This window comes from Lissotriton vulgaris, chromosome 9, assembly GCF_964263255.1.
Source record: "Lissotriton vulgaris chromosome 9, aLisVul1.2, whole genome shotgun sequence".
In the NCBI taxonomy this organism is placed as follows: Eukaryota; Metazoa; Chordata; class Amphibia; order Caudata; family Salamandridae; genus Lissotriton; species Lissotriton vulgaris.
The window spans coordinates 633,743,810-633,758,025 of NC_141697.1; the positions used below are offsets into that span (position 1 = coordinate 633,743,810).

Sequence of the window (14,216 nt, forward strand, 5' to 3'; positions counted from 1 at the left end):
ATGTCATTTTACTTGGTGTGTAGATAGTCCATTGTAATCACCTTGCATTATTTATGTCCATGGGACATGGCGCTTGACACATGTCCTTGTGCTGCCTCTGATGTAGCTGCTCTGTTATGAACACTGCCCTGTTGCTGTTAGGATGCTGCATTTTGGCCCCTCTCATGTGCTGCCTCTGATGTACCTGTTCTTTGCCATGGACTGTTGATGCTCTGTGCCCCTCTCATGTGCTGCCACTGGTGTCCCTGCTGTGTGACATGGACTTTTGATGCTCTGTGCCCCTCTCATGTGCTGCATCAGATGTACCTGTTCTTTGCCATGGACTGTTCATGCTATGTGCCCCTCTCATGTGCTGCATCAGATGCACCTGTTCTTTGCCTTGGACTGTTGATGCACTTGGCCCCTCTGATGTGCTGCCTCAGATGTACCTGCGCTGTACCTTGCCATGGACTGTTGATGCACTGTGCCCCTCTTATGTACTGCCTCTGATGTACCTGCTCTGTTCTGAACACTGCCCTGTTGCTGTTAGGATGCTGCATGTTGGCCCCTTTCATGTGCTGCCTCAGATGTACCTGCTCTGTGCCTTGCCATGGACTGCTGATGCTCTGTGCCCCTCTCATGTGCTGCCTCAGATGTACCTGTTCTTTGCCATGGACTGTTGATGCTCTATGCCCCTCTCATGTGCTGCCTCTGATGTGCCTGCTCTGTTATGAACACTGCCCTGTTGCTGTTGTGATAAAGCATTGTGCCCTCTCATGTGTTAGCTCAGATGTACCTTTTCTGTTGTATCCAGTGCCCATGCTTCTGCCTACTCTAGGAGTTATTTAGTAATATGTGCAATAAAAACAATTTAATCGTGTGTAGTGGTTTCTGTGTGTCATTCCTGGTTGTCTACTTGCATTGTTGATATATTGGTGGTATCGTAAATGCTGTTTACCCAACATGCACCTCCCCACGTCACAGCCCCGGCAGGTACTCCCCTTCCGGCATTGATTGTTGTGTTTGCGTACCTGCGTCGTCGTCTGCAACGGTCCATGACTTGGTGGTGGTGGAGCACGAAGAGGATCGGAAATGCGTTCAGAGCTGGGTCCATGACGGAGATCTGCCTGTGGTGGGTATCTCTCTGCAATGTTTTGGCTCTCCGCTGTGGTGAATCCGCCATGTTCAGGCTGGTGGTTTTTCCGCTGCGATTTGCTGTGTCTTATCCGCTATCGCAATTACGTGGACGGTCGGAGACGTCATTCCGTACGGCGGTGTCGCTGGTTGGTTACGTCCGCCGCGGTGTCGGGTGTATTTCCGCGGCAGTGCTTGTTCTTCCGCGGCGAACGTACATTTCACAGTGCTTCCCATCCTAATGTGGCAGACGGACAGACCGCGGCTGGCGGACTGAAAAAATAAATTTTCGGCCTTCTTCATGCCGGCGGACGTCCTTCCGTCCGCCATCCTAATGATCCCCTAAGTAAGTATACTTAGACAACGCATACCATTAGCTCACATTATATTAATTTTAAAAAAACCTGTATCAGGGGGAGACCCCCCTTACTCCCCAAAGTTCCATTAACACCATTGTAAAAGCATGCGTCGAAAAAGAGTGCTTGAGAAAATGATGCATTGTAAAAAAAAAGAAGTATGATAAACACATTATTCTTTCCTTTACAGATTATTATAACATCCCATCAGCAACAGCATTAGAGAAAAAGACAAAGAGAATTACAAAGTAAGTACCAGTAAAAATATTTTTCAAAAAGACTGATCAAATACAACTTGATAAACCAAGACATTGTATGCCACAACAAAGACTGTTATTTTTTTCATTTTTTTTTTAGCTCAAACATGCTATGACATACCATTACCACACATATTTTTTAATTATAATACCCAACTTGCTTGTGGGTAGAGTCTGCATTGAATGCATTTAAAAGACAATGCTTGAGCTAAAAAAAACAAAAAAACTGTGTTGTTAATTTAAAAGTGTGATAAAAAATTATTCAATTTCAGAACCAAAAGGTGAGTATTAAAGAAGCAAGCGCATAACACTGACTCTATAGCAGCATAAAACACGTATTTTCAAAGCAAATAAAGATATAATATAAATGTTCCAAGGCTATCAATGCCACTCATCCAGGAAGTCATCACAGAAGAGCTGTGAATAAATTCAATTATTGTACCATGTCTATTATATTTTCAGGAATCTAATCCTATAAAATAAACAACATTTCCTTGAAACAACCAAGTAGCGACCTTTAAGAATCAACAATAAAGAACAACAGATATACCTAGTAAGTAGATGGAAATTTACAGAGAATGTGTTCAAATGTCACTTTAAGGGAAATAAGTAAGAACTTTTTTTTCACTAACATGCCACCACCATGACTTATTTTTCCTAGACACGTTTTTAGCTCAAAAATGCTTTCACAAGCCAAGGCTTTACTGAACCAGCCAACTTTTTGAGGGGGGAGACCCCCACCCCCCAATCTTCATCTTAATAATGTTTAAAAAGAATGCCCTGTAAAAGAATGTTTGATGTTAAGAACATGCTTACTTAAAAAAATGAGTGATAAAACAGTTTTTTTTAAACTTTCCATTGCAGAATAAAAGAGTGAGTACCAAAGAAGCAAGAGCAAAATAGTGAACACCAGTTAAAAACTAAAAAAACTTGTAGTATTTCTATTCTTTTCACAGATATCTATTCCTAAATTAAAAATCCACATCTCCTTAATTACAACAACTAAGCAACATCCTACAAGAAACTTCAAAATATCCAAGCAAATATACAAAGTAAGTACTGCTAAATGTCTTAAAGCAGCTTAAAAACAAAAATAAGTTAGAAATGAGTCATTAAAACCTTGGATGCCACTACCATGGCTTTTCTTTTAGAACATGTTTTAAGGCTTACCTTCCCGTACAATTTTTTTAATTTTTAAATCTAATGTATTTGTGTTGGGGGGAGGGATATCCACCCCCCCTCTTCTTCCCATAATATAATGGTAAAAGCTTCCGTACTTGTGGGGGGAGACCCCCCACACCCCCATCTACCAATGATAACGTTATAAATAAATGGGTATTTATGGAAGTAGACCCCCCACATCCCCCATCAACCCTTAATAACGTTGTAAAAGCATGCATATACATTGGGCAGACCCCACAGGCCCCTGTCTACTCATTAAAACGTTTGAAAAGCATGCATATTTGTGGGGGGAGACCCCCACACCCCCATCTACCCATGTTAACATTATGAATACATTTGTATTTGTGGGGGGATTCCCCCCCACACCCCCATCTACCCTTAATAACGTTGTAAAAGCATGCATATAAATTTGGGGAGACCACACATACCCCCCGTCTACCCATTAAAACGTTTAAATAGCATGCATATTTGTGGGAGGAGACCCTCCACATCCTTCATCTACCCATGTTAACGTTATGAATAAATTTGCATTTGCCGGGGAATTCCACCCACATCCCCATCTACCCAAAATAAGGATGTAAAAGCATGCGTCTTCATTGGGGGAGACCACCCACACCCCCGTCTATCCATCATAACCATGAATAAGCATAGATAATTGTGAGGGGTAACAAACCCCACCCCCAATCTACCCTGAAATATGATGTAAAGACCTATGTTCACTAACCAACATGTGTAGTAATAAGCATAACCATTTTAAATCACATTTTTAAAGATACTACCCATTCGAGAAGCTGATTGAAATATTTTTTTCTCCCATATAAACAGATTTATCAACAATGACAAGCAGCAACTGTGCAAAATATGTGAAATCTCGGACAGGGAATAACCTTCTAAAGCATGGTGGGTACCTCTATTGTAAAGATAAAACTGTTAAACGCAGATGTCATTGGAGGTGTGTACAATACTTCTCGTCCCTTTGCACAGGCAGAGCGCTTACTCTGGAAGAAACCGTGGTTAGGACAACAGACCATAACCACTCTGCCTCTGCAATGGAAATAGAAGTAAGAGAAAATGTCCAACAGATCAAACTTCTAGCACACACCTCCAATGAAAACTGTGGTACAAATCTGAGGGAAGTGGCTCAGAACATACCTTTGCATGTTGCAGGTAGCATGCCCTCCATCCCCAACCTTAGGTGAATGGTTCAAAGAGAAAAAGTGTCAAGTAATCCACACCCAATAACACCCCGTAATTTTGAAGATATTAACATACCTAGTCATTTATTAATACCTTTCTCTAACGAAACCTTTCTTTTATATGATAATAGAGACATACTAAAAAGAATTTTAATTTTTATCACTAACCATAACATTTTAACCCTTGAGAACAGTCTAATTTGGATGATGAATGGCACTTTCAAATTGACACCCCATCCATTTTCTTAAATTTACACTGTTCATGCTAACAAAAATAACACTACAGATCTTTAGTCTATGCTTTGCTGCCTGACAAACATTCTTCTACGTACACTGAATTTTTGTCAGTATTAAAAAGCAAAACAATTAATAAAAGTCCTGCAAAAGTAATAATTGATTTTGAATTGGCAGTGATTACTACAATCCCCAAATTATACCCTGAAACGCAAATCCAAGGATGTTTCTTTCACTTTTCGCAGGCTTATTGGTGCAAAATACAGATATCATCCTTGGTGGAGCAATATTTGTCAAGCAACAAATTACAATTTGAATTAAGGAAACTAACAGCGTTGTGTTTTGTACCACCTGAGAGTGTAGATGAGTACTACACTGCAATTACTGAATCAGATTTTTTTACCTAAAAGGAAGAAAAATTGGCTCCAATTCTAAATTATTTTGAGGATACATGGATTGGCCAACTGAGCAGGTCGGGCCGCAGGAGGAAACCCACGTATCCTATTGAATGGTGGAACTGCTATTCAACCTGCTTGGAAGGTGGTTCCAAAACAAACAATGCAATTGAGGGATGGCATAATTGTTTTAATAAAACAGTTGGTAGACATCATCTTAATATATATAATTTTCTGGAAATTTTGAAAAAAGAACAACGTTTCCAGGAAATGAGACCAGCAAAATCATTGTCAGGTAATCTGAATCCACGGATTTCCCAAACAAGCAACGAAATGTCTGAGAGACTATTGGCTAAAATTCAACTATTTTCGTTGATGGTGGCTTCAAACTACCTGGACGGATGTATGACGTTACAACGCAGGCTATTACAACGCCTGCCTTTGCAATGCGGTTTTTACATCGCATACCTTTACAACGCATAGCGCTTAGAGGTGCTGGTTAGTGAAAAGTTTAATTTTCTATTCCAACTCCAGTCCCCGTGGACACTAGGGAAGGTGTTGGATAGAAAATTAAACTTATTCCCTATCCTAGAGCGCCCCCCAGCGCAATGCGCTGTAATGGTTTGCATTGTAATGACCGCGTTGTAATGGTAGTGCGTTGTAAAAGTTTCGTTGTAAAGGCTGTTTACCTACCTGGACAGTATTGCTTCCGTATTACATTACTAACATAACTTACTTGACATTTTTCCTACATTCAAAAACTAATTTGGAATTTTTAAAATAATTTTTCTCTAAAAAAAGTTAGGGTTCCTACCTTTAGCTGTCTTCTTTTTTTCAATACAATGGGACTGCTTAATAATCCTTGAGTCACCATTGGTCATCATCTCCATATGCAACAATCGTTGCCCAAAACAATTGTTCTAAAGATCCAATAAAAATCCCAGAATAGCCATTTTTTTCTTTTTAAATACAAAAAATGGATTTAAAAAAAAAGGCAACTGCAAACTCCTTTTATCCAACAATAAAATAAGCAAATGTCTTTTTTTAATTTCTATCATCCAAAAAGAGAATTCTTTTTGAAGACTTAGGGGCTCATTAGTATGGCAGGCGGACTTTGTCCGCCCACCAAACTCCCGGGAAATGGGACCGCCCGCAAAGTGTGCAGTGGTCCCGCACATTCCATTAGGATGCGCCTGCCACAGTGGCGGGCGCATCCCGCATTCATGACATTGTGGGGGGCGGTGCTCAAAGCACCGCCCGCCCCAATGCCAGAAATGCAAGTTGTGCGGTGCCTGCCACGTTGTACTGGCAAATGCAGGGGGGGTACCATAGGTACCCTCCAAGTGCACCCCCAGAATCCCTGGGGGTCCGCTATGGGCCCCCAATGGCGAGGACTGCCTGCCTTTCCGTGGCGGCGTTGCCACCACAGAAAGGCATGACCCCACATGCATCATAATATGGATGGCGGTGTCTGTCAGACACTGCCACCATATTAACTGCTTTTCCGCCCAGTAGGCAATCGGGCGGATTGCCAATGAGCGGAAAACCGGCGGACTGTCTTTCTGTCCACCGGGGTCCACCCCGCCATAGTAATATGGTGGGGGAATAGACATGCGGGTGGGCACAAATGTTGGGCGGATCACCACCGCCATGCGGGCGGCGGCGATCTGCCCCACATGCGAATGGGCCCCTTAACCCTTAAATCAATTCATCCCATCACAGAAGGAAATTGATTAAAATATGTATATATTTTTTATAAAATCAATAAAAATAAATTAATACTAGAGTAATTAAAAATATAACACATTGGTTATTAAAATTGATACCTGAGTATTAAAATACGTCCCCCCCATTACCCCTATAAACCCTACATACGGACCCTAAAGGTAAGTATGGTTAAATAAATGTAATGTATTTGTATTAAATGTACATTTATTAAAAATACCAAGGTTATAAAATATTATTCTGAGTATTGCAATGCTTTCCAAACCTTTACCCATAATTTCCTAAAATCCCATCCCTGAAGCAATATTACCGATCTAAATATTAGTATTAATTGTTATGGGGGGAGGAGCCAAGCCAGCAACCACGATGGCCGCCTGACTCCTCGGCTCCGCTGACCCGCCCGCTTTCTACCCGAAGCGCAGCGGATCCTGTTGTCTATCCTGTATACAAGTTGGCGCTTCGGAATCGGGCTGGGCTTCCGACTCGGATGATGTGCTCCCCGTCGGTCAGCTTGCTGTGGACCCGGAGATTTGTCCTCGTCTTGCCCCACCGCGGCGTGTGAGGGACCGGGTCTTTGTTCTTCAGAGAGGCTGCCCCTGGACTCGGCAACAGCGGACGCCTGCAGCGGGAGGGACCGGCGGCTGGCGTGTTACTGTTGCAACAATTGCTACAATTTGCCGCCCGGCCCTCCGCGCTTCCAAGCTCGCTCCGAAGACTGTAGCAGGCGCTACATTGTATCCCTCACCCGTCTTGAGATCGGCACTGGGTGACTTTTCCATCCTTTGGCGCTGCGGTTGACGCCATTTTACCGGGCACCCTGCACCTCGGCTTGCAGTCCCTGGAGACTTGCATGGGACACTCTTCATAACGTAAGCAGCTTATAGCAGGATCCGGGCATCTGGAGATTACTTTGCAGCGTAGCTTCGTGGTAACTGAGCCTATTGATAACACTATCGGCTTTGTCTTTGGGATGGGCTCTGGTGGACATTACAGAGGACGACAACATGGCGACGCCCTCTGGGTGCAGGACTCTGCTGCTGAGAAGCCCATTGTACTTGCTGCTGTTTTAAATGCCCTGCGCGACCTGCGATCATCTATGCGGGCGCACGCCCGGGACCTGGAGGACCGACTGGATGCTGTGTTGCCTGGTGGGCCCCCGGACGACTGTATTGCTTGCTACTTCCCGCCAGCCCTGCTGCACCCGGTGACCGGCGGTGGTGACCTGTGTATCCTGCCGTGTGTTGAAGCACGGAACACCCCGGATGAATCGGCTGCCGGGCCCCCCACTCTGGATGTGCTGGGAAGTGTGGCACTGGACCCTGCCCATCGGCTGGAGAGTTCTTGCTGGTCGACCTGCTTTGTGCCCACCTTGGGGTCCCCCGGAGGGCCCCCCTGCTCTGCCAGGAGATTGTTGCAATGGCCCTGGCCAGTCGGCCTTCAGGTACTGCTGCTGGGTTTCCACCTTTACTGGGTAGCTACTGACTGTTCGGCACTACGTGGGACAGATCTCTGCGAGGGGTTTTTGGCTTGGTGGTGGTCTTTACATCTGCGCCTCTCGTCCAAGATGGCCGCTGCCCGCCTGGACTTCATTGTTCGGCTGGATCGACGGGGACAAGGCTGACACTATATTCATGTTTTAAATGCGGTCGGATGCTGACATGGTTGACGGAAAACTAGAACTGCTGGGGCGGTATATGCTATTACGGTGTCGGGTCGGGATCCGAGGAGGGATGGCCGAGGGTGAACACGTTGATTGTATGTTTCCTTTACCTGGGCCCTCCCCCGGCCTTTTGTGACTTCTTTTTCTCTCTTTTCTTCTCTTCTGCATTTCGGGTACTCTTTTTGGGGCGACAGACACTCTGCTAGGGGGGGGGTAGGCCGTAGCCTCTGCATGTGTGTAGGGTGGGGCGGGTATTCTTATGTTCGTTTTTCGTTACTATGGGCCTTAGTTTTAATTCTCCTACTTCTACTCTTTCTCTCCTCCTTTTTCTCGGGGTCATTGGGTGGATCGTTATGGTGTGGGCGGTAACTGCCGACCGTAGCAATGCTTGCTTACAATTTCTCCTGTCCGGTCTTCTGCGGTCAATTGCTTAGCGGATATTGTTTGCCTGATATTGATGCTGATACTTGCCCACTTATGTCCTGGATGGTCTATTTTGCCTCAGATCCTTTCTAGCTTCTTTTATGGACATACTAAAAACTTTAAAATTAAACCTCACTTCTCCTGCTTCCCGGTAGCACATATGTCTCCAGTGTAACTCAGTTTTATCCTGTTTTGTGCTCCTATGCTGCCGGGTCGCCCTACAGCTTGCTACTGTGCTTCAGATGCTGCCGAGGCCGGCCGGATGGTTGTAGGCCCGTACTTGTATGATTCTACTGTGCAATAAAGGTTTTCAAAAATGTTAAAAAAAAAAATATTAATTGTTATATAGTATAAAACATATTTAATACTTGAGTAATAAAAAGATACTGAAGTATTAAAAAAGTTCCTGACACATAAGCCCTTTAATTCCTACATGCCGCCTCAAATTATTAAACAATAAGAATACAAATAATGTATTCATTTTATTTATATATAATTATTTAAATTAATTTTAATACTTTTTTATCTCAGTGAAAAAATAATGACTGTAAAATAAAATAAACTAGGTATTAAATATTTTAATTTTTTTTTAAACATACCTGATATGCCAGTAAATTCAATAATGATTCAGAAAAGGGGGTGGTGATGAACAGAGTGTGTGAATTAAGCAGACCACTCTTACCCAGTCCAAAGATCAGGGCTTGATCCATCACCGTTTTTTAGCTCACTGCACCATCCCAGCTCAGAACTTGGCTATATGCAAATTAGTCTGACCCTGGCCCAGTGCATCATGGGAACCAGGCAGACCAAACTACCAAGCCAATTCTTATACTGGGAAGGAAACAAGCTACCGGGGACCGGTTTCTGGCATTTCAGCCGTCTTCGGCCCGGCTTGCTTGAATCCTGATGGTGCAATGAGCTAGGGACTCACATCTGAGTATACCCTTCCACGCTTATGGTGTACAAAAATGATTCAGAAAAGGGGTTGGTGATGAACAGAGTGTCTGAATTAAGCAGACCACTCTTACCCAGTCCAAAGATCAGGGCTTGATCCATCACCGTTTTTTAGCTCACTGCACCATCCCAGCTCAGAACTTGGCTATATGCAAATTAGTCTGACCCTGGCCCAGTGCATCATGGGAACTGGGTAAGAGTGATCTGCTTAATTCAGACACTCTGTTCATCACCACCCCCTTTTTTGATTAGTAAATTCAATAAGACACTATTCCCACGACGTGCTACCATTTGCAGATTCAATAAAGTTCAATACCGACGAGTTGTGGGGACGGAGATGAGTGATGTTATACAAAGTCACTGGCCAATCAAAGTGCAGGAAAAGTGAATGGGTCGGAAAGAAGTGACGTGCCTAACATGCTTCCCGGACATCGAAGTTACAGTCAAGGTGAATGAGGGCGGAAAGAAGTGACGTGCCTAACATTCTTCCCGGACATCCAGATTCCAGTCTTCGTTGTTCCTGTCGTCGTGGTTCCTGACTTCATGGGTCAGTACTTCGTTGTTCCTGACGTCGTTGTTCCAGACTTTGTTATTCGTCATGAGTCGTTGTTTGTACTTCGTGGTAAACATAATTCGTTGTTCAGACTTCGTTGTAAAAGATGTTTCCCGCACATGTGTGCCAAAGCTGGGTTTACAATACTGGGTGACCGGTATACAGGAGGTGAAGTCACCCCGTTCTTGGAAATGTGAGATTCCTCTGACCTTCTGGCTGGGTACTTTCTTCTATTTGGGGCCTTATAGGACAAGGTGCATACTTGGTGGGGCTCGGTGTCTGCAGAACATTTGGAACACTAGTGCAACATATGAAACTGAAACATGATACATGGGATAAGCAGGCACAGTCTCTGGGTAAAAATGTCAAACCAACATGTTTTTTTTTCTTATTAATGCATACATTATTCCGACATTAAGTTAATCAACTGTAAAAGTCCAAGAACTTTGCAAACTTGCAACTTACAAAGCGCAAAATGTTTCAAATAATAACTTGTGACAATTTACATACCGGTTTGCTTGCAGTGTTTAAAATGCAACTTTTATGACTTTGGCCAGGAACCAGCTAAACAACTGCAGATATAAACACTGGGTTTTAGATATGTGGGCAACTTTTTACTTTCATATATTTATTTTTATAACATTTGGCCAGATTACTGTGAAACATGGCTACATGCAGTAAGTTATAATTCGGGTTTTTCTTGTGCCCTAGAGAGCAGGGTGTGGCATGCTTTCAAACCTCTCTTTAAAATTCAAAACTGAATGGCCAACCACCATATAAAATTCAACCCAACTAAAACAGAGTACCTTTTGATCTTACCTTCGAAAGCAAAATGCCAGTACAAGAACGGATGGCTAACCTTCCTCCTGTGGATAGTTACCCCGCCAATGTCCGAAGTGCCAGATCACTTGTCATCACCCTTGAAAATCAACCCGATCTTCATAGCCATGACCAACAGAGCACAGCTTCAACCAACTTAGGGAGCTTTGGGGCATCAGGCAATTGATTCTGGAAGAGGACCTCAACATACTGGTGCAGTCACTTGTACTCTTTAGACAGGTATATGGAATTTCCCTTCTCTCAGGCATTCCCAAAGTTCACCTAGAGCCACTGAGAGCAACTCTGCATGCTGCAGCATGCTTTGTTTTAGGTCACTAGAGATTAGATCATTCGTTCCCGGCCCTGCTAAACTTCCACTGCCAACCCATTGAAGTGCGGTCCAATTAAAAATCACTTGCATTACCCACAGAGCTCTGCTACTTCTCACCCTCCTATCTAAACAAAAAACTGAAAATCTCCTGAGCAGATAGGGGTTCCAGAAATGCCCAATCCATGCTATTGGAACCCCCCCTTTCAGTCAAGAATGATGCATGAACCAGTCTTTCTCTGGAAATGCCACTAGAATCGGGAACTCTTTGCCTCTCTCCATCTAACCACCTGCTGATTAACCTTCAAAAAGGTCCTCAAGCTCCTCCTTTTTCACATACATCTTGCTTAATTCACCCTCGACCAGACTTTTGTACCCGCTCCATGGCGATCTGACCGGCATACATTAGTTGACCCCACCATTTAAATTGATGCTGTAACTGTGTATTTCCTCTGCCCAATTGCTATAGCTGTTTATTGTGGTTACTGCTGCACACTTCCACTGAAGTAATTGTTTGAGTTTCATTAATTGTAATTTAACCAGCAGTAACCCTTATGTCCTGCTGGTTGTAAAGTGCTCTGATGCCTTCTGGCCATGTCCAAGCTATATAAAATAGTAAAAATAAATAAAGGAGATCTTTGTACTTACTTTAATTACTTTGGCTCACATGATTGTTATAATTCTTCCTTAAAGACAAAAATACAAATCCGTTGTGCGTTTTTTGGGTTGGTAGGCATGTGGCAGGACACTTGTAGAGGACGACTGGTGAAATACAGTGAAAAATAGCAAAAGGAGCAAACCGACATGAAGAACAAGATGGAGCATGTCAAATCGCAGTAATGCACCACATGCTTGGAGAAGCAGCACTATGCAATCTAATTAATAATGCTATTACCATGAGATATTTTGGTTTAACCCACCAACATTAAGTGGAACCATACGGCATTTCAGTACAATCATCTCATGGGTCTTTTAGTTAGTCGATTCTACAAGAAGTCATACTTTTAGAGAAATATGCAGATATTTTTTTGCAGACCTCTTTACAGCTGTTTCTCTAGTCCATTCTCGTGCCACACCAGTCTACATCAAAGCTACCTCTTGCACCGTCAGAATTATGAGCTCAGGAGAGTAACTTCAGAAACTAAGACTGTATTGCGAGTTCAATGAATGGTATGCCAAGCTACAGGGTGGAGGACATTACTTCTGCCATTCGGATGGACTACCCTCTGTGAAATTTAGAAATGACCGCCAGCTCAGTTGCCATCCCTGTGCATTGAAATATATATGAAGGTTTTGGTGGACAGCCACTGTTGGTTTTGATGGCTGTCCACCAATCTTTTTGTGATTTTCAGAAACAAGCTCCCAAAGCAAAAAACATATGACCCTCACACCCTTGGATTTTTCTCACAGGCTATGGGTGTCCCTCTGAGAGACTGGTGCATCCTTGATTTCTTGTGTTGCTTTTGTTTTCCACAGGTATGACCAGTACATTTGATACACCAAGAGTGGGATTACTGGTTTTGTATTTTGTATCTTGTTAAAAAGGTTTTCTATATTTTACCACTACACTTCTCCTTCGCAGTAGCAATCATTCTTTCTTTTATGGTCCCATTTACGTCCACCAAATGCAATTATAATTTCCAACTGCAGGTGCTCTGTTTTTAATCCTGACACCACAAACATATCAATAAAGTGTTTTTTGCTCCTGGCAGTTAGTTTTAAACTTCACTCTTCACATCACAACTATTTTTGTTTTGCACTTCGCCCGTTACCCAACCGGCTTAGTGACTTCTCATCTGGAGGATTTATTATTTCCTCTATTTCATAGGAATAAAAACATCCCTGAGCTCCTCCTTCACAGTGAGGAAGTTGTAGACCTTTGCAGGGCTAGGGGTCCCAGTCAAGAGGAGAATCCCAGATGATGAAGCATGCCACCTTGGTGGCTGATGGGATTACGTCCTAATTAAGGGACCATTCCAGAAGTACACTGTGATCACTCTTTGCTGTCTCTTTTTGCGGGCATAGTTATTTTCTTAGACTCAAGGATGTTATGTGTTTTTGCATTAGGGGCTTTACCTGGCAGCGATGACCAGAAACAAAAACATTACACAGTCTATCATAAATATGGAGGTAGTGTCATTTCCTTCCTCTTATGACCCCTACTCCATCTGGCCATTGGAGTAAGTTTTCCATCAATGGAGCCAACAGGAGCCGCATTAATGGAAAACATAAGTTCTGACTGTCTCACAATGAGGCAGGAGGACCTAGAGTTTGGTTGCTTGCAGCACAGTACCCAGTCTACTAAACTCTAAATTGTGTTCTAAATCAGAAGAGAACATATCTCTGTTGTTGACAAAAGGAGGTAATAAACATTGCTAACGTACACATGAAAAATTTGACAAATATTTAAGGAAGGTTATTCGCAATAGAAAACAGTACCTGCAGAGAATGGCATGAAGGAAGGATTCAATTTGAAGCACCCATTTTCATCCAGAAAGTTTGCTGGGTCAAATACGTCAGGGTTTTTGTACTGGGCTGGGTTGAAATGCACAGAGGTCAACAAAGGAGTGAAATGTGTACCCTACAAAAAATATCAGCACATTACAAAATGACAGAAAAGAAAACATTTACTAAAGCAGGCATCATCAGACTGTGAAAAGTCCACCAGGTGTAGAGAATAGATCCACAAGGTGAAGGCTCTTTTGCTCACCAACGTCAATTAAATAAATTAGTTTTGGAAGCAAAGTAGCATTTCATTCACTCTACATCACAGAAAGTTATATTACAAAACATATTACTTGAATGACATTGTAGGAAGTGACAAAACATCACCTTCAACCATGATGGTGGCACCACTACAATGTAAAGAAAAACTAAAAAGAATGTGAAATATGTACACGTACTAAAGAATTACTAATGTATATAAAATGCTGTTTTAGTTAGCAACCACATGTTGACCTGCATTCTTATGATATGCTAGAGTTCAAGCCATGACAGCCTAAAGAAAGCTCAGCGTTCATA

General features: G+C 42.9%; 1 protein-coding gene across 1 annotated transcript in view; it reads right to left on the reverse strand.

The window, feature by feature from the left end:
* Window positions 1-14,216, reverse strand: part of LOC147692003 (cytochrome P450 2F2-like) — an 803,876-nt gene that overhangs the window by 21,494 nt on the left and 768,166 nt on the right. Inside the window, exon 9 of the mRNA XM_086938296.1 lies at window positions 13,635-13,776. Within this exon, the coding sequence (XP_086794422.1) occupies window positions 13,635-13,776 (142 nt within the window). The remainder of the gene's footprint in view (window positions 1-13,634; window positions 13,777-14,216) is intronic.